This window comes from Pararge aegeria, chromosome 14, assembly GCF_905163445.1.
Source record: "Pararge aegeria chromosome 14, ilParAegt1.1, whole genome shotgun sequence".
In the NCBI taxonomy this organism is placed as follows: domain Eukaryota; kingdom Metazoa; phylum Arthropoda; class Insecta; order Lepidoptera; family Nymphalidae; genus Pararge; species Pararge aegeria.
In genome coordinates this window covers 17,369,575-17,392,714 of record NC_053193.1, presented here as the reverse complement: position 1 = coordinate 17,392,714, position 23,140 = coordinate 17,369,575, and the positions used below count along the sequence as shown (strand labels likewise).

Below are 23,140 nucleotides of genomic sequence, written 5' to 3'. Positions count from 1 at the left end.
TGGAACTGTAAATTTGCCCTGGATAAAAGTATGGCATGTCTGTCTCCAGGGTGAAGATTTCGTCAATAGTTACAAATACCTTATTTTTAAATTCCCCAGAAACGATATACCTACAATTGCTTTTCTGGGTCTGTAACCCAGTCTGTTCTCCATGTCCATGTACATCACCGAACTTGAAGTTATTACGGACATAATGTAGCTTGTACAAAGTAACTTTTGAGATCGGTGTTTGAGCCGAACATGGAGCCCTAGCCCCCAATGAAATGAGACATACTTAACCGTTAGTATAAGTTAATAGTAAATGAAACCAAGTATATACAATAAATCAAATAATAATGACTTTCACATCAATTGACAGGAATTCTTATGAATTTTAATCAAATACTTTGGACACTTGGCGCCGATTCCCGGTTGTGTCTATGAAGGTACGCAAAAAGAGTATGATAAGTAGTATAGGTACACTGTTCGTTAGAAATTACCTGCACCCCCTTTGGTATAGAATGCCCATTTGCAAAGGGAATAGTGCGATGCTCCTAGAGCACCAGTAGAATGCAGACTATTTGCTCAAAGTGCGTCACCATCGACACACAATTGAACTATCTTACGAGCTCTCCACACGGAAAACAACCTTATTTGCATCAGATATAGTCTATATTAGTTTGTGTTACAGGGTCGGTTATGGCTATTTGCCTTTGGGTTAAGTGTGCGCGCCCGCGTCCAGTAGCCCTAGTGCAAGATTTGCTGGCTCGCAAACGACGAGTCGTTTTAGAGTTAAGACATACTCGGACATCGGAATAAAATGGATTAACTACAAGTCGTTAATTCCGACTATTGACAGAACGTTTGTTAAACAAAAATCAGAAGCACAGGATTTGCTACTCTAAATTCAGGATATTAGGTCAATTTTACGTTGGCGATACATAGTTTGATATGCGAAAAAGACTCCTCGATTGCGAGCCAACAAATCTTGCACTAAGGCTAGTCTTATCAGATGTTAACAGGTACATTTTATGGGTTGAACATCTACGTGTACAGATAAACGTTATCAAGGGACGCGCCGAAATGTTTGTTTATCGTCATTGACGCATATAGTAACACCGATACAATGTATAGAAGGATAACGTGATAACCTTCATTGATTTGTCAACGAACGGAACAGTTTATTTACTTAATGCTTATACTTATCACCGTATTATATCAATACTAACGTAGACAAAATACTACCTTTTTAAATTCCAATACAAGTTGGCTCTTGATTGCAATGTCACCCGAGTCCTGAAGGTAAGAAATGCTGCAGTCTAAGGTGGTAGCGGGCTAACTGGATTCTACACGACATCGTACCGCAATGCAAAAAGGCTTGGCGGCACGTCTTTGTTGGTAGGTTGGTAACTAGATACGGCCGAAGCTATAAATCATAAATTCCAAAATTGCCTTTTCCGGTAATCGAAACCGGAACCTACCACTTATAAAACCAATGCGTCGTCGAAACAGAAATTTATTCATAAAGAAACACATTCAAATTGGCTCGTCAAATAATATAACAAACAGACAGACGGACGCAAAAGGCGTCCAAACTTCCCTTTATTAAGTTTAAAAAAAAATATTCTCTAGTAGAACTGCATGAGTCTGGAACGAATTTATAATTCCCCAGCTGGCGTTTGCAAAAAGATAAATCTGACGGTACTTTCGTCTCTTTATATAGCGAGATAGCTCCGGAGCGGCATTCCTCCCCGGATCGCACGCCCAGCCGAGCGCGATCCCGCTGAACGTTTGTATGGATGAAATACCTCTATTTAATACCGCTCCTTTATGCATTTATACGCCAGAAGCGGTGATAGCCCAGTGGGCTCATCGACTTTACTTTCGGGGGCCAAGTTCGAATCCTATCAATGGCGTGCACTTCATAAATGCACAAAAGCTCTGCATACCCTAAAATTTTTGAATAACTCGTAAATGCGAAGGGTTTTGCCATTTTATAGCATCTTCCTTCTTTATGCATACCCTGGTCAAAAACGCTGTGCACGCCACTGCACGCACCTCTAACCCCTACTAATTAGGTATGTGCGTTTTAAGCAATCAAAATATCTCTTGCTTCATCGGCGAAGGAAACATCACGAGGCAACCTGCATGCACCTGAGAGTTCTCCATAATTTATATATTAATTATTAATTCCCAATCTTACATTTTTGTCATTACAGGTAAAAGTTATCCTAATGCGACAATCCGCTCCAACTTAACCTCTTCTTACTGTGGGAAAGGAGACCCGTTGCCTGTAGTGGGCGTAATACGTGCATACTCAGTGATAATGCATTTATACGTGCTTCAAAATACGCCACTACGGATACCATAACTTTTGGCACTACAAACAGCATCATCAGTCCGCAGTACTAAGAAGAGACACTGATACATAATGTATAAGGCCCTTACTCCTAAGGCCAGAAGGGGTCTTCTGCGCACAATTGCGCTGTCCAAACTGCTTCGTCAGACTTCTTTATGACTATCCTGTTATTTTTAGCGGCAGAAATAAACATGGTGGTAGAATAAACGATGGACGAGCTCTGTCACAAGAAGCTCTACTACTACTAAAACTACTACTACTTTACTCCAAAGTGTATTTGGAAAGAAGAATATAAACATTTATTTGACTAACACTGTGATCAGCATATAAATGTCCTGACACATGCTGACATGCCTCCGGGAGGGATAAAAGTTGGAGCAGTAACCCGCTACGCTGCTCCACGGGCCTAAGCGAATATTATCACGTTGCACAGATAATAACCGGGACTTACAGGACGTGCTCTGCAAGGCACGGTGAGCACGTCGGTAGACAACGCTAATTTCCTAACTTCTTTTTAGTTTAAGTGTCATATTATGATATCAACTAAAGAAGTTATGTTGCTAATGCACTCCTTACGCGATCTTCTATTTGTAAACCCAACGTGTACGGATGATTCAAGAATGACCTGTCGTCGTATCACATGACTGTGGATCGGGTTCCTAAACAAAATGGCGCCTTGGAGCGAGGCCAAAATCAATTACAAGCCAAAATATCAGATGCGTGATTAGATATAAGATAAGAGCATGCCAGGTGAGTGTTATCAGTTAGTTATGACAACAGAGTTCAAGCGTCCTATATTTCTGAACATCAACAACGAAAGTGGGATAATATCTAGTTAGTTTCTCCTTCTTTCACGCAGTAACGGATTAATGTGATCTTTTAAAAAGAAAAGATAGCTTATTGGTAGGAGATATACGTAGGCTACTTTTTTAGATATCGGCCTTCATTACATGCGACCGAATGTTAAGCCTCCTAATCATTTGCCAGCGTGGTGGGCCGGTAATGACAATTGTGCCCAGCAGTTTCGTGTTCTTTTGAAGACCTATTTCCGCCTAGTGGAGGTTTTATTAGCACTACGCTTTCCGCATAATTCCAAGACCTTCGAAGCTTGAACGCACACGTTCATAGGGTAAGTTTTGTAATCCGTCCATTGGCATTGGTCAAAACTTCGTAAGCTCAATGAACACCAAGCTTAATTTGCTATACTTAGCTAAGTTATATTGTGAGTTATTCTTAGACCAAGGCGTAATGAGAATCCCCCTAGCTTTAGCTTTAACTTAACCAATGTGGTTATCATCATCGCCTCACGATAATAGAAACATATATGTATAAACGCTTTATAATTGGCTGCGATTGGCTTACGTGAATGAAGAATTTTTGAATCATAATCCGCGACATCTAAATTTCTAAACGTGAAACGCTATCGAACATGATCATTGAGTCACAAAACCTGTCCTACAGTACAAAGATAGCTAAATATAACCGTAGCACGTGGTGTAAGAGGTTATTATTCTCTGCACATGAGGATAAAGTATGAAGCGTTAATTAACCTTCGCAAGACGATAAAATCGTTTATTTTGCCGTCAAAACAAACGCGGTTCATGGCGCGTCACAATATAGCATTTACACGGCCCTTAGAGCCGCTTGCACCAATAGCTGGATTTAAAATTACGTAAGACCGATGCGATGTGATGTGAGTGCGATGCTTAAAATTTTAATTCTATATTGTGTTGCACCAATAAAAAGAAACAGAGATTCAGTTAACTCGGATTTTTTTACAAACCCCCCGCTCTACCATTATAGTAATTTTTAGCATTACAAAGATTTTTTTTTGTTGTGGTGGAAAAGCTTTATTGCATTTCAAAGCCTGAATTACTTATTTATTTGACCTTTCGCTAAAACCAAATTCAAATTCAAAATTCATTTATTGTTAAGTCAAATCAGCCTGTTTGTAGTGACTCTACCACCAGTTCGGAAGGCAGATTCCATTGAGAAGAGCCGGCAAAAACTCAGCAGATTGCTCTTTTCCAACCTCATTTTATAGAGTAACAATCTTTGGAATTTTTCTGTTTTGTGGAAGATGAGAGCGGAGTGGATTGCTTGAAGCAGCCTTATCGGTAGTTTAGTCTATAACACTTAAACGAAAGTAATGAAACCCCATATTAGAAGCTTACTCAGAATTAAATTAAATAGTCCTGGGTGGCGCAAGCGGCCCTTAGTATGACTTATCAAGTTAACAAGCTTAACGTTCTAGATAGTCTGTGGGTATCTAACGATGTCTTCCAACAGTTAAATGGGCAGTATCCGATATGGCCTACGGCGCTCGAGTCAATCAAAATTGTTTACAGACATACGACATTGCGTAACGCGCTTGGCATCGCACTACGGAAACATACGAGTAAGTATCACAACAACGGCAGCAGAGTTAAGCTTCAGATAACACAATAGTGCTAACAGTATATGTACTGAAGATTCACTTTGTTTAGTACACAGTAATACATCAGAGATGTATGCGCATGCACGGGTTTATTTTTTTTTCCGCTAAAAGTTAGCCCTTGACTGTAATGTGATGATTCAGTCAAGGATGGTAGCGACTAGCGCTTTGGCTGTTAGGGGTTTGAAAGTAATATTAAAAAACCATATCCCTAATCGCCATCGTACTGGAATGCTATTATATCGCTTAGCGGCACGGTTTGTCAATAGCATGGTAACTAACAAAGCCTATTAAACTTCAATAATAAAACTTTAAATTCCTAAGCCTTGCCACTTTTGAGGCAAGATAGAAAAAGCAATGGTAATATCAGCGCTTTCTTATAAAATAAAAACTTCTATCTTTCTTCGAACTCAAATTATTGTCAAAATATTAGAGCTAATAGAATGGATAAATCGCCGACAAAAGTAACTTAAGAATCGGGTATAAGCCAATCATATAGCAGTTATTTTATAAAAAAAAACGCAGCGTGTCCGTCCATTCTGCTGTCGCGTGTGTTTTGAAGCTGTTGCGTAATACGCACGCACAAACAACAGATCCGTCACAGTGACGATGTAAACACGGCCACCTATGCTACATACTGTAAGCGCTGCCGAGCACAGCGTTCTTATAGGTAATCTTCACTACGATGTCCTCAATTAACATTATTTTTGTTCGATTTAGAAATAAAGAGAGAATGAAAATATCAAACTATGCCACACATTGACATAACAATATTATTAACGCTATGGACGTAAGTACTACATGCCTCCGTTTATTGAGCACATAACTCAATGCTCAAATAATAGAAGCCCCAGGATAATACTTGTCATTTGTGTGGCAAAATCTTATAAAAGGTACCAGCTTAGCATTGTACTACATTCCAGGTTTAGATATTTCTATTAGAGTCTGATTCCTTCGTCATCTTGCCATCAGTCTACGTTATCTATCTAGAGCAACTAAAAATCAAAAATGTTTTATTCAAGTAGACATTATTACAGGCACTTTGAAGCGTTCTTGTAACATGTTACCACTAATGTTAGGTGATCGTGATAACTGCATTCGTTATCTTAAAACTGAAACTACAGAAGGGTTCGACACGCGCTCTGGTCTAAGAAGGCCCACAACAAACTTAGCCAGTTTTTTTTTTGTTATCACCATCTCACAGTCGAATTAATATTTAGCTATGAAGTGAGAGCAATCCTTTTAATCCTTATATATATTAATTGTCCTTTTAATAATAGATTTTTTCTATGAGCTCACGTTTTACACTTCGCAAGGCATGCAAAAAACCGCGTCCTACGGTGCAGGTAGCTAAAGTGCATCCCTGTGTCCATTCACCTGAGGCATAAGTGTTAAGCATTAGTACATCGATAACCACGCACTTGCGAACGGAGCGCAGAATGCTTCTTTAGTAGCAGAAGTAAGAATGACTGTAGTGATGCCCAGGACAAGCTACTACTACTAAAACTAGCACCTGCAACTAGACTTGTAGTTTAATGTTTATGTTACATTTTTACGACCGAAAGCCTGCCGTCAACCCTCCTCGTTTCAAGGGGCCAATTTTGTACTCTCGTTTTAATCGCAGTCAGTAATTTGGTCTCTCCATATCGTCCCGGACCCTTTCGGTAGAAAATCTCATACTCGGGACGCCGACTCACACCCTTATTTCTATTTTTTTTTAACTATAATAGACTAGCGCTTGACCACAATCTCACCTGATGCGAAGTGTAGATGTGGCCTTAGATGGGATGCCTATTCACTCTTGTTTTAAAGATACTGAGGTTGTAAGAATTAGGAATCACAGAACTCGGAGGGTGTTCCAAACCCCAGCCATGCGTATAAGAAAAGAAGATGCAAATCGCTCCGCGCATGTAATTAGATATCAACATTGTCCGCTTAGGTTAGATCTCCGCCTAATATGGTAATTTGTGAACCATAAATTTACATTTTGAATTCTTGATTCGAAATATGGTCTTTTATAGACAGTAAAAGTTTCGTCAACTACAACACAACGTTCGTAAAGTTCAAGGTCCTCCGGAATGGAAATTAGGGGGAAAAAGGGGTGGTTCCAACCCGAATCCGGCGACCTTATTACGTCTAGTAAACTTCGCGGTGAGTTTTAGATAAGAACCGATTCCGTCTGATCGAATAAACAGCATTGTCCGATGATATATTTACATAAACTTACAATAAGTCACGTGTAGTAAAAATTTCTTTGAGAATCCAACCCATATACTAATATATATATAAAAAAGTGATAGTGTGTAAATGTTTTTCGATCTTCCCGGTGCAGTAGTTATTACGCTGTGGTCTTTACGTGGAAAATGCCGGGAAGATGCAATTTGGTAATCTCAATTCTGAATCTTCTTGGTTTACTTTGGCCGTGGCTAGTACTTAGAGCCCTTACGACACAGACGAGTGGAAAATCCCGAATAAAGGCTTTTTGGGGCGGTTTGCGTTACATTCGTACCGCCTAGAAACTGTTTAGGGGCACTCACAGAATTAAGAACATACAGAAACCGTGTACCCGACTAATATTACCATCTAAAACCACTCCACTTTTGATCGGTTTCTCGAACAAACGGTTAGTCACTTCATACCATTTTGCAGTTGACAGTAATTAATTTACCTCTAATGTTAAGCGTTCGCCATATAATGGTGAAATGAAAAAAAAACTGTGACCTAGCTACATTCGGCGGGTGTAAAGTGAGACGTGCGCGGGGCGTTTTCACTGTTTTCGGACACAATGCACTCCATACAATAATGGCTGAATGGAATAACTATCACAACCCTAACAAGAGCAAACTTTCGTTGCAACGAAAAAAATGTATATAATTATATATAATTAAAAAGCAATGTATATATAATGTTAAACGAGTAGCGCCCAGTGGCAGTATGTAACAAGCAATTGTATCATACATATAAATACAGTCGTATGTATTACAAGGCCGGCCTAGCCAAGAGTGCTTCAAATCGCGTGTGACACAAATACTATGCTAGATCTAGACAAAAAGACCTACCTAGATAATGTGCCGCGTCGTGCAACACAGCATATATAGATACTAGTTTTTATTACTTCAGTTTCATTTGGTGTTAAAGCGATTTGGAGTATCGCGATTGCTCACTAACCACACGAAGTTTACACGTAAGTTTACTTAATTGGGTGAAATTGCAAAGATTATTGCAAAGACTTTACCCATCTCCCAGAGCCCTAATCTTCGGTAATTAAGGAATATCGTAACTTAAAATTAACCAATATTGTATAAATCTATATATATATATATAGATATATATATAGATTTATATATGTATTATATATACAAGAATTGCTCGTTTAAAGATATAAAATATATATATATATATATACTAGCGGCCCCTAGCGCCATCAGTCGGGCTAATTTGTTATTGTAAACCATCCATTGTGCCACCCAAACGTATACCAAAAAATTTATTTATCGAGGTCTAGGTTGGAGCACGCTCATCTAGAAGAAGCCTATTCACTCTTGCCTTGAAGGTACTCAAATTAAATTATACGTGGTAGGAAACATAGTTGTTGGGAGGGCGTTCCACATCTTAGCGGTACGTATCACAAACATGGATAAAAACGTTTCGTGCATGTTAATGGATATGTTATTTGAATAACTATGCCAGATAAGTCTCCGACAATGAATGCAAAACAGTGCACTATTTAAGGATGCACGAAAAATGTGCAGAGCGTAGGGCTCCAGAGTGAGGAACCTCCTCACAATACGCGCTGTTTCAAGGACTACTGCCTGCTATATCCGACCCTTGATCCAACAACCAAGCGAAAGCTTCTTAAGATGTTGGTCGAAGCTTTTCGCGGGAAGACCATTGACTGAAACGACGATCGGAACAATAACGGTCGACTCAACATTATATTATTATTATTATGACAAGTCTCTCTAATAAAATAAACGACCTATGAAATAAATGCTATACGGACTAAAAAGTAAATAAAGTTTTTATAAATTAAGCTTAAATATTATGTGCTGCAACTAGCTTCCAGTTGCTAAACAATATGCAACCGGACTAACTCCGATTTGGTGTGTACCTGTAATTGATAACTGTACTCGGACTATCCCTACTAATATTATAAATGTCAATGTAAGTTTGTTTGTTACGCTTTCACGCAAAAACTACTTAACCGATCCTCATGAAACTTTGTACACATATTCTTGGAAGTGTTAGAAAAAATATAGGATACTTTTTATCCCGACATTAAGCTCGGTTCCTTTGGGAGAGGGGATGAGTGTTTGACGATTTTATAAATAATAATAAATAATAAATATACTACGACAATACACACATCGCCACCTAGCCCCAAAGTAAGCGTAGCTTGTGTTATGGGTACTAAGATAGCTGTTGAATATTTTTATGAATATAATACATAAATACTTATAATATACATATAAACACCCAGACACTGAAAAACATTCATGCTCATCACACAAACATTTTCCAGTTGTGGGAATCGAACCCACGGCCTTGGCCTCAGAAAGCAGGGTCGCTGCGAACTGCGCCAATCGGCCGTCAAAATTATATTGACAACCTTCCTGGAGATCAATCGATATTGCTGTACTGGCCAAATGCATGCGAAAAGTTGTATGAAAATCGTAGAAACGCAGTGCCTGTCGTGCAATTTTAAAAATAGAACGATATTTAACTCTTTTTTTTTTTAGTTTATTGTACGGCCATGGATTCAAGTACTTTAAGGCCTTATTTAAGTCTGAAACGTGGCAACCGAGGAGGTAGCTTATCAGTTTTACACCGTAACTCCGACAAATTATAACCTATTTAAATAATTTTTGTACTATAGAGGTGTGTTTAACTTTGCCCAAACTGTGGCTGAAGATAGAGCACAGAACTCCTCAGTGGACAGCAGCAAACCCATCATTTAAGGCTTAGCGATACTGAATACTTTAATTTTTTTTAGAACTACTACTAAATTAAATGCCACATCAAAAAATAAATTCAAACGCAGACGAAGTCGCGGGCAACTGCTAGTAAACTATAATTAAATATTGATATATATAGTGTATCGTTGGTATATCCAATGAATTAAAAAATTTGCAAATCCGTCCATAATGGCCGAACATACATTAAGAAAAAACATCCGATTTTATAAACTCCTTCTGAAGGAAGCCAGTTGAAAAGATTGGAACGGCGGTCGCGACCAGCCAGGCAAAGTCTAAGGCGCAAATTAATCTAGACCGAACGTAAAATATTCCAATACGCAATAACGTCTTGCTTTTTAATAGCATAAAATGCATTCACAATAGAGTATCGATCATTAATCTAGCATCGATGCAGTTCTACAAATGTAAACGCTAACACCAGCGTAATTAAAGTTGATTTTCGTTTGAGAAACGTTTTTGCGCGTGCAACATAACCCGCTAGACTTTAGACAAATAGTTGAATGACCTAGTATGATAACAGTATCAGATCAAGTTATAATTTATTGTGTTCCAGTGCTTTGTTTATAGTTGGCTAGTTTATTGGTCGGCGTGTCAAGAACTAGAACTAAACTACGGTTGCGCAAATCTAACCGACTGTTGTTCACAAATAACCAGTAAAGTGCACTTCATATAAGCACAAAAGCACTGCCTAAAATTTTTTTACATAACTCGTATGGAAGGATTTTTCTATTTTTGGTCAACTGATCGATGCAAATTTGATACCTGTCATTGTTTATACTCATATTTTATGGGTTTTGTGGTTTGCATGTTTGATTATGGATCACAAGATTCTGGGTTTGAGTCTCGGAGCGTACCAAAAATAATTAGGGATTAGATAAGATTTTTTTTGTTCCGTTCCGAAGTTAGGAAAATTACATTGTGTAATGCGCACCCTCATATTTCGGCGAGCTCGTTAAACCGGCCTTTGTTTGTTATAGCCTACCGCCGTAACGTCCGCCAACCTGTACTAGAACAGTATAGTGGGTCTACAACGAACACTTACCATTGACAATTATCGTGTTAATACGTGTCGGTGTAAAAGTAAATCAACAAATAAATAATCCTTCGCAAATATCAAACATGCACCGCGCGTCATTCCTACTAATAAACTTTGAAGTAAATTAAAGAGATAACTAAGCACCGGAAAGAAACGAAAACATCCGCATAGCGAAGATTAAATGTTTCCAATGATCTAGTAGGATATAGAACTACCAAGAAGGTGCAATGGCGCAATGGAGAATGCGTCATTGTGCTGACGTCACGTGTTTACCTACACTACAATCACTGCAGTGGCCACTCATTCCTACACACATCAACAAACTAGGTTATACTATGTGCAATAGTGAACTGCGAGTATTTTGTAATTCTTTCACTTATTTCCAATATACCTCCTGCTAACGTATACATTCCTGGTAACATTCAATATTGTTGCCGTGTGGTGACGGCAGATCAGAATACAGTGGTCACCATCCCTTCTCGTCCCGTGGTTGTCGTACGAGACGACTAAGAGAATATAATGTGCAGAGAGAATGTGCAGCAGCATCCTTATTTCTACCACTACCATCTACTTCAATCACCAAACCCAACAAGGTGATTATGACGAAAACCCTCCTTTGGGAGAGGCCTTCAGTCCAGCAGTGGACTTTAATACGTTATGTTTTTAGAATGTCTGCATCGGTCAAGCGGTAAGCTATTTAATATCCAATCACGAAATCCTGAGTTCACATCTCGGGACAGGCCAAAGACTAATAGGTTTTCTTTCATGCATTTCATATGCACCAGAGTAAGAAACTTAGCACTGCTTTTGGGTACCCTCATTGCTCTTGAAGAAGCAAGTCAGCCCTTTCAAATTCAAGAATTCTAAATTCATTTATTTTATTTTCCACCTTGTTGTGTCAATGTTTTAATAAAAGATAATGAATGTTAAGGCTTGGAAAGGTGCATTCAAGCAGAGCCTACCTAACCTAAATTGTAAAATTACGTAATATCCCATATTTCTTAGATTGGCTTTCAGATGTGTATCTTTTAATAATGTTGGGGATATTCTTGACCACACATTTGACTATAAAATGATCACCGAGGGGAAATGTATATTAAATATTTGTTATATTAAGACATATTGTCTAAGTTGTTTTATAATAGTTGTTTGTTTTAAGATTCTGATAAATAAAGTTGTTATAAATTGGCAAGGGTGCCCAGCCATAGGATGCCAAAAGTGTAATGTAATTTTTACCTATAAGACTTTAATACATTTTAGTAAAAAAAATTTCTTAGCATAAGAATTCAATGTATTTGTGTATGTGACCATTGGTAAATCAAATAAATAAAATGATGATCGATAAATACTGGTGGTAATGGTGGTGCTGGCAAAAAAACTTCAGAATTACTTAAGTCAGCCTATTGTATTGTGTATATCTATAAAAGGTTGGGCAACAAAGTAAAAAAGGTAGCCTGCCAAATATGGGTTAAGAATAACAAGCATGCCCCAGTTAAAATAGCAGGAAAATTACTTTCTAAGTAACATTGGTCTAAACATTGAAAAACTCACATGAACCATTTATATAATTCTCTAACAGTAAGAAACTTAAGATCTTAATAATTTAAATAAATATAATATGTGCTCATTAGCAAATCATCAAAACAAAGAGACAGAGATAGATGTATAGATAAAAGAGCATGCCCATGTTGAGTCCTTGATTATGAATTGGGAGGTAAGCTTTTTGATTGCATCATCTTCTGCAAAATGGCATGTTTTGGCATTTTTTACAACAAAATACTGCCTTTTAGTTAGTTCTGAAAAGTGTTGGCAACCTACTTATCCACACTAGACCAACACTGTTGACTATGGCTTAAAGCCTTCTCATTCTGAGAGGAAACCTGTGCCATATGGTTGTTGCATGATTGGTTGCTAATAATGATTATTACTGTGTTTTAAACATTTGTTGAGCTCCCTGGTACTGCTGGGCTGTGGTCTGATAAGTGGGAGGTCAATCTCTGACAAGAGCTATTTGGGAATTTAATATTATAGTATCTTGTGAAATTTCATAAGGTTGGCTCAAGGGCTTCTAGTCCTGGGCCAAGAGAGAACCTTCAAATTTACAAGACCTAACCATGTTAAAATTAAGGAAAAAATCGGCTGCACAGTAGCATTAGTTTTCAGAGTAAACCGACAACTCATATAATTATGCAAATACAGTGGCCACTGGCCGACTTTGGATTTCCTGCCCACTTAGAGCTTAAGAGTATCTTATGATTATCATTAAAGATAGAGGGCAGAATTCCTCAATAAAGAATAGAAAATCACTATCCATATGCAATGCAAAATACAAACACTATGTACACTTTAAACCAGATAGTAGGTAGGTAACATAAGTTGGTTTCGAAATCTAACAATTTGAAAGTTAACTTTTAGTACAATAATTGTGGAAATTAATAACAAGACTACATACTGTCCTTCTCCTCACAGAGGAAAACAGAAGTCACAGAGCATAGCATAGCACTGGTGAATATACCAGGACTCTGAATCTTACATAATATAGACAGACACAAAAGGAAGAGCAAGTGAAAGAATACTAAATAGTGGTTATTGTTAGGTGTACAATAGGTGTTTTATTTTCAGAGGAAATACAGCTCTCATGAACCTCATGTCTCAAACATTTGTAAAAGAGTGGAATAGTCACAAATCATCTATCTTGCAATTGCAGGTATCCTCTCAACCTCCAACAAGCATAGGTCCTTCCTATAGTGATTAGATAATTAGCTATTGAAACAATGCTCTTTTCATGGAAGAGGGCAATACAGAGATTGGATCCAAAACACAGCTCCAAAATGGATGTAAGGGCAAAGGGTAAATAGTGCAACATGTGTATGTAACCACCCAACTTAACTTTCATTTGTTATAAACAGGCTTCCTTTATGAGGTCTATTGAAATTTTAGTTTATCTGTTAGTAGTTTGTTTGTAGTGATCAGTTTCAGAAAACCAAGAGCGGAAACAGCCCAGGAACAAAAGTAGAAGAACAAGAAATGGTTCATTCCATCTCCCTTTAAAATTAATATCTTAATGAGTCAACACCAAGATCAGCAATGCAATGATTTGTCTGGCTGTCGCAGATTAAATCAAATTAGGCTTGGAGTTAATTGTATATTATAGACTTATACCCGTTTTCACTAACAACAAATAATGCAAAAAAAGTAATGGCTTAACTAAGGAGATCCCTAGGCATACATCAACTGTTCACCAATAGTTAGCACCTAAGAGATGAAAAAAGTTTTTTTTCCATAGAAATTGCCTAGGTTTAGTGAAAACGGACATTAATGCGGTAATGTTTTTATGCAATATTTTACATTTTACAAAAAAATTCTAAAACTAGGCAACCAATCATCTTGATTTCAGGCAAAGAGATTGTTGAGAGAACAGAGAGGCATAGACTACTTTTTATCCCAGCAAAACAAATGGTTCCCACTGGATTCGTAAAACACGTAATTACTGCGGGCAACATCTAGTACTTTATTTTCGGTAGATTGTTAAAAACAAACATTTTAACACAATCAATAGGTATTGTTTATCACTCACTTTATGAATGACTACGAAATTGTAATTAACTAAGTAGGTACCTACTTTGCATTATCATTTATAGTTTATCTCACTATATACATTGAATTTACACACACACTTTTAATTGGGTATTTTTATCACTCAAGTTTTTTGTTGACACTTTTAAATATTGTTTATTTCTTATACATAAAATAAGGATAATGTTAAGTATAATTTTTGCCCAACCTGGGAATCAATGTAACTAGGTAATAAAATGGCCTAATAATACATAATTGGCATAAACAATCATTTCTAAATATAGACTTGACCAACTTGTTCTAGACTTTATCACAGAAAGACCTAATTCATACTTCGAAAATGTCCGTCTAACCACCTATAGTCTATCAGATAAATTTTAAAATAGCCAATGCTAAATCTGATAACCCAAACTCAAGTCTTACTACCCTAGAACCAATCAATTGTCAGCCCTACATGAGTAGGACTATCACAATATTGTTTTAGTTGAGTACAAAATCGTCTCTCTCATAAACTTATACCACTAGTAGAAGCTACAAATAACTTAAGTGAGGGCCTAATAAAAGCTTCCAACTTATTCGTACAGCAGCATGTAAATTTGCTTTTTGTTAAAACCAAGTTATACTTAGAATAAAAATCTTTACACCACCTAAGATTTTAGGTGTGGCTGATGCGCTTAAAGTAGGTGCATACATAGTTCTGCTACCATTAACATAGTAACTAAATTTAACAAAATGGACTTTATTGCTTTAACTTGGTGCATTGATGTTCGTCATAATAGCCTAAACCAGTCCACAGCTGGACTAAAAACATCTCAGAACAGGAGGGTTTGCCCATAATCTAATAAGTAAAAATTGACAGTAAGCAGTGATCGCAGAAGATTGTTTTTGTAGCACAGGATGCTACTGCCTGTTCCCCATTAACTTGATTGATTGAATTGATCACTGAACAGTAATTTTCTTGATGTATAACCAAAGTCCTATAGCAAAGTTATACCTGTGATTACCATACTTGGCTTGGCTGGCCCACGCCAGCTAGTTCCATAACATTACCTGCATATCCTCAAGGTACAGTGAAACTATCTGATAAGTTAGCATGGTTCACCACAGGTAGTAATGAAACCAAACTTCTTAAATGCACATTTACACTTTTGGTCATGATTAATTGAGTCAAAATTGCACTTACAGACTTTAGCCTCTCTACTAACGATAATGTTTAATATATTAAATGCAATATTTCAACATAATATGTTAAAAGGCATGCCAATAGGCATAAGTGAAAAGCTAGGACATACAACCTACCTAACCCTAACATAAAAAATTAAACAATGTAATCAAGCATACAATTGAAAAAATCAATACAATGCATAGTTATTACCATAGCAACCGAAGCTATACATTTTTTTGTCATAGTATGTTTAGACTATAATTATGTAATTCATAGGTCGCACAGCTTATTAAATAGTAAGTCAATATATATTTTCATTTAATATAAATAACAGATTATTGCTAATTTGGTTATTTATAATAACCATATCAATGATTTATAAGTATAGGCTTCAATAAAAGTTAACAAATTGTTTGTGAAATACGAAAAAAACAATAACAACAGGTGGGTAGATATAAACAAATAAAGTTTGTTTACAAACAAAAACCAATCAGCAATAAAAAGGCAGCAACGCTGACCTTTACATTATCTATGGCTAAGGGTACTGACCTTTTTGGCAACAGCATCGCGGCCGCTCCCTTCCGCTGGAACACCCCGTCCACGAGGACGCCATTCTTGCTATTGCATGTCAAATAGAACTCCGGGTGGTCGTAAAACAGCTCAAGATGCCGGCGCGATATGAAACTCGAGTGTCCCATGTTCACATCCACTTGGCCCCGGCTAGAGTTCCGTCCGATCACCACCTTTTTTTGCCGAATCAAATACTCGAAATCGCGGCCGTCGAGCCGCGCGATCGCGACCCCCGCCGGCTCTTGCGCCCATTGCACCTTGGAGGGCGAAGGCGGCGCTGACTTGAGCGAGAGCAGCGCTCTCCAGGCATCGCTCTCCGAGCTCTGCGATATCTGAGTCTGAGCCATGGCGCGTGTTGTATCACCAGAGTCCACACGCGGGGCGCGCTCCTTCGCCGCGATAGCACATCACAGACCCGACACCGCCGTATCGCGACCCGGATTTCCGGAACCTGCCGAATCCGTGTCCCTTCTACAATTATTTGAGGTTACTGACGGGACGCACATGCGCAAAGTTTCTACTTGTACGGTAAACAAGAATTATATAAATCACACCACCACGTGATAAAACTGTATACAATACATATACCTACTGACGACGCGCGGATCGATACTATACCGACTACACGATAGCGTAAATCTGTCCCTGGACGGAATTTAGGGCTTTTTTAATATTGCACAACGGAATTATCGCGATTGGACCGAAATTAGACACTAAAGTAAACACGAGGCGAGAACAAAAATAACCAAAAACGTCAGTTCACCATACGCAGTTTACAAATTCGAAGCGCCATCTATGCAACTCAACAAAGAAGCAAAACACTTCGTTTCATTTTACGCAGATTTTGTTCTATTCAATATGATGAAATATAAAAATATCGGAACCACAAGCAGTATTTCTTTTAACTTTTGACGGAATGAAGTGAATCTATAGAAGCTCCCTAAATTAACACTGCAATAGTTCCAAGAGCAAAAAACTGGAAAAAGCCCAAAATAAAAACAATTACTGCTTGGGTTGTTTTTAACTAACTGAGCTCATTAAGAAGGGTAATGTTTTTCGAGTTTATCTAACTAGGAAACTAGTTTGAGTCTTTATATAAGTACCCTATACTTGGAAATCACGTGGGAAAAGACTATAGTATAGTAATTTACAGGTTTGGCTTGATATGTTTTGTAATTCTAATACAGCCCTTGAAGTTAAATGTATTATATATAGTAAGTGAGTGCACAAGAACTAAAATGGTTATTTTATCTAGAAAGGGACATACAGAGATAAAGTGAGTTCCTTTCGGTTTCAAGTATGTGATGTAGGTAATCGTTCCAGTAGGCCTATTCAGTATTTCAGTCTTGTTATGCAATTAAATTGGAAACTCCAGAAAGTTGCCATCAAATTATATGTTAGTTATACGAATAATTAAATAAAGGTTTTATTAATTAACAAAATATATATAAAGGTTTTCCCCACACCACATAACTATCAATTTATTTGATTCCCGTAAATTTTATACTTTGTTACGTTATTAACTATCCACCGAGATAATTAACTGCCCTGCAGTTTGTAAGTCCGAATAAAATCATCCTACTGTTTCTACTCCCCCTTTTTTATCTATTTTGGTTAGATTTTATGTAAATAAAAGAGATATGAGACACTTATTGATTTTATATTTGTAAGCTCACTGACTAAGAACAATAGACACAGACAAAAAACGAGAAAAAGTGACTGACGCATCTTCTCGCTTGAAGGGAAATTTTTTTTTGCTATCTGTGCTTTAACCTATTTTTATTTGTCAATAAATATAAAATGGAAATTTTTGTGAAATCTTTTTAAAATTAATGATTAATTGGTAATAAGTACTTTTATTTTACAATGTATGAATAGATAACATTTCAAGACATTAACATTTCAGAGAGATTCATCATCGAATAAATAAGGTAAGCTTAGTGAATAAGATAAAAATAGCGCGATGTTTTAAATCTCTATTATCCCTAACTTTTTGTTAGCTTCGTTAATAATTTGCAACATTTTCGTCATATTGACCTTATATTATTTGTGTGTTATGTAGCATAGGGTTATTTTTACTCATATATGTACTATATTATTAGCCAAGTTTCCATACGCTTAAATACAATATTGAAACATGCTTAGGCATTAAATAGCCGGCAAGTTGGCATATTATTAAAATGTATGAAAACGCTTATTCTGAGGCTGCCCAGAAACACAAGTGAGCGGTCGGACTACCTCGTTGAGTTTCGTGTTTTCGGTGGCGTAGCTTAAGTTCTAATGAAATTCTGCTGGACTGCGAGGACAATCCAAAAAATTTACATTTCGTCGTTTCATCTGTCCGTACAAACTAGCTCCCAATATAAATGTTGTTGTATTCACATGATATTGCGAGATTTGAGTTTTCAGTTGATATATATGTTACTTTTGGACTTATAAATAAAACCAAATGCAACAGAAGTTGTGTAACTGAACTAAACCTAATTATGCTTGTCTATCCTCACACTAATGGTAGCGAGCAATTGGCCTATAATGCAGCTAAAACCTAATTATTTGTTTTTTGCTACTTGTGTGGCCTAACACTAATAGTAGTACTGCCGTGTGGGAAATTAGTACAAAGTGAAGCTAAACAAATGCCCCGTCAGTAAATGCATCAGAGTGGCCAACATGAATACTAAGACAGCAGAAATGCTTTGCTTGCCTCTCACTAATTGCAGTGCTGCCTAGTTGAGATATTAGTCCATAGTGCAGTTAAAGAAATATGAAGAGTGGATAGCTATCCCATATTAATACAGTTAATAACATAGTGGGCCCCCGGTTATCTAGACCCTGTCTTATCCGGCGCCCCTTGCTACATGGCATACATTATTGAATATTTTTGTGACAATCTTCATTAATTTAGATAATGTATGATTGAACAGGTTATATAATACACCAAATCTTATCTTTAGGTTGTAATTTGTCAGATTATAAGGGACTCTTTTGTAAATAAATCCAGACCATCGAGGATCTTAGGTAGTACTCTATAATCTGACAAATTCAATAAGTGACACTGCCTTGCAAAACGTTTGTCGTGGGTTGACTAAGAGTTACTGCCCACACATTATTGCACTCTGTAGTTTTTATGAGATACAGGGATAATTAAGGTGAGGATAGACCAGCAAAACAGTGTCTATTCATAAAGAAATAAGTATAAAACAAACTCAATTCAAGAATAATCTTTTTATTCATAGACTAGTAATAGATCACAGATTAATTGCTATTATATTTAAATTGTATAGAAGTAATAAGACTGTTAACAACAATGTTGGTTGTTGGTTTCTTTGGCCTATGCATAATTATCGGCTTAACTTTGTGACTATGTAACAGACAAACCAAGCAAACCTTACTTTTGATTACAATTTTTGAATAAGCAATAATTTACCGTAGTATTCCATCTCTAAAATCCTGTCCCCTATGAGTGTTCAGCATAAGGCTGCAGATTGTACATTGTAACTTGAGCCCATTGGCATTACTTCATATATTATGCGTTTAGGCACTGCCATCTTGAAATGTGTTCTGCAATCTGTTGGCCATAATGCCTACACCCTGTGCAAGCATATGGTGTGTGCTTACTATATTAAAAAAATGAGGTTTAGTCGTCAAGCTGTGTCAAACTAGCAACCCCTCTATTAATCCAATGCTTCTGCGGTATATCAGACCTTAATGTTATATACATTACAAAGTTACTGGAGTGCCCTGTAGTGGCCAGCACTCCCTTCCGCTCACTAGTTTTGTAGATGGGACAGAAGTAACTTGGTGGGGGGCGGAAATCAGCTATTAGTGCTGGTTGAAACCATATAATAGGTATAGTGTCAAAGAGTATCTTGGGGTAGGATTCGTCCAGTTGCATTGCATCACGGTTCCATCTTGCTCCTTCGAGGAACAGTCCCTGTTTAGAAATAAACGATTAGCCACATTTATTACTATATCCATCCACTTTTTCACTTTGGTAAGTTGGCTCTTGACTGCAATCTCACCTGCTGGTAAGAGATGATGAAGTCTAAGACAAGCTGCTGTTAGGGGTATGGCAGTTATATAAAACCCATACCCTTAATCGGTTTCTACGCGACATCGCACCGGAACGCTTAATCGCTTAATCGCTTAGATAATAAAGAAATTATAAATTCCCACCAGACCTCGTCGCTTAGCACAGCGCGAGGGAGGTCGACGGGGATAACACAGGCCGGCAAAGCAGTGGGCACTTGCTATTTTAAAATAAAAATTATTATCAGTTTCAAAGATTGTATTAATCCGATCACCTATATTTCAATGGGAGCAAGGTTATGTCGAATTTATGTTAAACCGGCTTTCAAAAAGTTTCGTTAGTAACGAAGGGTAACTGAATTGTACAAGTTATTTTTCTTTAACCCTCCTTTCCATACTCACCCATACAAATATACTGTGCTCCTGACCTTTGTTATCCATTTTATGTGTTTGCTGCATGTAAATTTAAAAAGGCAAGGATTTACAGACAAAACATTAATAATACAAAAAAAAACAACAAATAAAATCCAAAGATTAGCAAGTTCATTATAGATTCTTATGGCATGCAATGAAGTATTTTTGTTTACTTTTTATGTTTGTTTTTATTAAAAAACGAGGGTTTCACAAGGCTGTTCTCCAGGTCCCATATTTTTTTATTAATACCTACACTGAAGTCCAAATAGTTTCAGTAAAGCTAAATTATAAACATAGATGGAATATCTCACCTTACAATAAACCCCAAAAGTCGGTTCCTCTTCGCATTCCGCCTCCAAACTGGTGATGGTGAACTCAAAGTGAACTTGATCAATTGGTATGCGGTTATGACGAGAGTAGTTCTGCAGAACACCCGTGAGGAACGACTGAGTAAAGTAGAAGCCTGATATCCAGAAGACTATCGGTGGACCCTCGTCAATCCAGTCTTGGAGAAACTTTAACCTGGTCATGAGATAAATTAAATTATTAGTGATCATGCGTAACAGAAATACTTGGCCGCCACTGAAACTCATGTAGTTAAGTTCAGATTCAGTTGCATGTTTTGAAAACCTAGTAATCTAGTGTTTTTTTCTGGGTGTGTAAAAGTATTAAGATGAAGAATTGTCCGAATACATATGTAAATTAAAATAGAAATACAATCAATTTTTGATTGTTGATTATAGCAAGTTCATAACAAAACATTGTCCTTTTTCCAGTTAAAATGTCAGAACAAGTGCTAGATGAAGACACGTGGCCAAAAGAAGCTGCTGCAGTCATAAACGACATAAAGAAACACGTCACCGCCGTGCAAGTGTCACCCAAATTGAAGAACACGAGCCAAGGAATTTATATCAACCTGACCACTCTGGAGAACTCTGCGTACTGTATAGAAATGTCATCTGCGGGGTTTAGAGTCGTGGGCCGAAAGTACGACGACACGAGTCTCTCTACAATAGCGAATATGAACTATGAAACGCCCTACGCGTTACTGAACAGCATAAGCCAGAAGTACAGGGAATCCTTCGGCGGAGAGCTGATGAACAAACTATTGGATCTGGCGAAGAATTCCAAGGGCTGACTCAAGTAAACTTGTACTTGATTAAATCGTTTATGTGGATCCTTAGGTGTTATTTTATAAATGTATTAGGTATATCACTCTTTACTATTCGTAGAGATGACTGTTAAACGCCCAAAATTAATAACTTCTCCATAATGGAAGATTATTCTAAAATCCAAGTTTGTCAGCAATGTCCTGCCAACCGCATTAGAATCTCTATTGTAAGATTGACTTTCGGAAATCCATGATATACAAAGAATATTAAACCTCATCACATAAATCTATTGATGTCCACTGCTGGACATAGTTCTTTGTAGGCCGTTCCAAAATCCACGATCCTAGGACGCTCATTTCCAGCGGTTCCCTCGACTCGTTTGATATCGTCCATCTACCTGATTGGGGGCCGACTAACGCTGCGTTTACCCGTATGGGGTCGGCCATTCCAACACCTTGGGACCCCAACGTCCATCGGTTCACCCATTGTCACTTGGTAAGCTGCATTGCCAATATTAAGCTTAATTAGCAGCTATATTTGCTCCAGCAAAAAAAAGAAAGAAAGGGCGAAAGGTCTTCACGCGGATCATAGCAAATAAAGCCTAAGACTAAACAATTCCTTTCTCCTATAACAGATCGATGACCATGTTACAGGATCAAAATATCAATAGTTTCAAACAATTATAGTCAAACAATTAAAGTCAAGAGACATAAGACAGTCTAAATCATTAAGCATCTTCAAAAGTCGTTTAAAAGAATATTATTTATCTACGGAGTCATAAACTAATATATTTGCTCTGTATGTATTTGTGTATATTTATATTTATTTATATATATATATATATATATATATATATATATTTGTATATATGTTTATATGTGTATGTATTTATTTATGTATTATTTGTATTTGTATTAGCTGTTTATGTATTATTGTTATATATAGTAGATGTAGTTTATGTTATATATTTTTAAAATTGCACTATCCCGTTTCCATACTCCTGTTCTTCTTTCATTAAGGGTTGTCTGGAGGAGATCGCTTAAAGCGATAAGACCGCCTTTGCGCATTGTTATTCTTCTTGTATTTATGTTTTCAATTTATATTATAAATTGTGTGCAATAAAGAATTTATCTATCTATCTATCTATCTATCTATAGTCGCGGTACCAGTTCTGGTAAGGTACCTTGGATTTTGGGTTCGATGGATAAGTAACTAATTTTGGGCGTAATTAGATAACTAATTGAACTGAGTGTTTCATATTTCGTCACCTGAGAAACTAAACTAAATTTTATTTTGTATTTTTTGTTTATTTAAGAAGTGTCTCTCACACACAGTTTGAAAAGAGTGGCGCACACTTCTGGACACAATTAATGATATGGTATGCTGTAATTAAATGTATAGCAATGACCCCATTGTAAGCGAGTCTTTATATTCCGTTTAAAATCCTTTAATTTTAAGGATAGGTGTTCTAGTTTGTTATTGTACACGTTAAC

At 37.1% G+C, this 23,140-nt stretch overlaps 3 protein-coding genes across 4 annotated transcripts in view; 1 reads left to right on the top strand and 2 right to left on the bottom strand.

Moving 5' to 3' along the window:
• Positions 1-16,894, bottom strand: part of LOC120629144 (forkhead box protein K1) — a 63,190-nt gene extending 46,296 nt beyond the window's left edge. Inside the window, exon 1 of one of the 2 annotated variants that reach the window (XM_039897939.1) lies at positions 16,075-16,894. In XM_039897939.1, the coding sequence (XP_039753873.1) occupies positions 16,075-16,442 (368 nt within the window). In that variant the 5' untranslated portion in view covers positions 16,443-16,894. The remainder of the gene's footprint in view (positions 1-16,074) is intronic. The other variant, XM_039897938.1, reaches the window with a different exon arrangement.
• Positions 16,895-17,891: 997 nt separating this feature from the next.
• On the top strand, positions 17,892-21,712 carry LOC120629145 (GSK3-beta interaction protein-like). Its single transcript, XM_039897940.1, has 2 exons — positions 17,892-18,026; positions 21,312-21,712. Exon 2 carries the CDS (start codon positions 21,317-21,319, stop codon positions 21,671-21,673), a length of 357 nt encoding a protein of 118 aa, XP_039753874.1. The 5' UTR covers positions 17,892-18,026; positions 21,312-21,316; the 3' UTR covers positions 21,674-21,712.
• LOC120629143 (dynein heavy chain 3, axonemal) overlaps positions 19,344-23,140 on the bottom strand; it is a 59,688-nt gene continuing 55,891 nt past the window's right edge. The window contains exons 71-72 of the mRNA XM_039897936.1: positions 20,847-21,057; positions 19,344-20,026 (exon numbers count right to left, since the gene is read on the bottom strand). Coding sequence (XP_039753870.1) covers positions 19,730-20,026; positions 20,847-21,057 — 508 coding nt within the window. The 3' untranslated portion in view covers positions 19,344-19,729. The remainder of the gene's footprint in view (positions 20,027-20,846; positions 21,058-23,140) is intronic.

Excerpts from the sequence above, each read along its gene's own strand:
- LOC120629145 (XM_039897940.1), top strand. The coding sequence starts at position 21,317 with ATGTCAGAACAAGTGCTAGATGAAGACACGTGGCCAAAAGAAGCTGCT.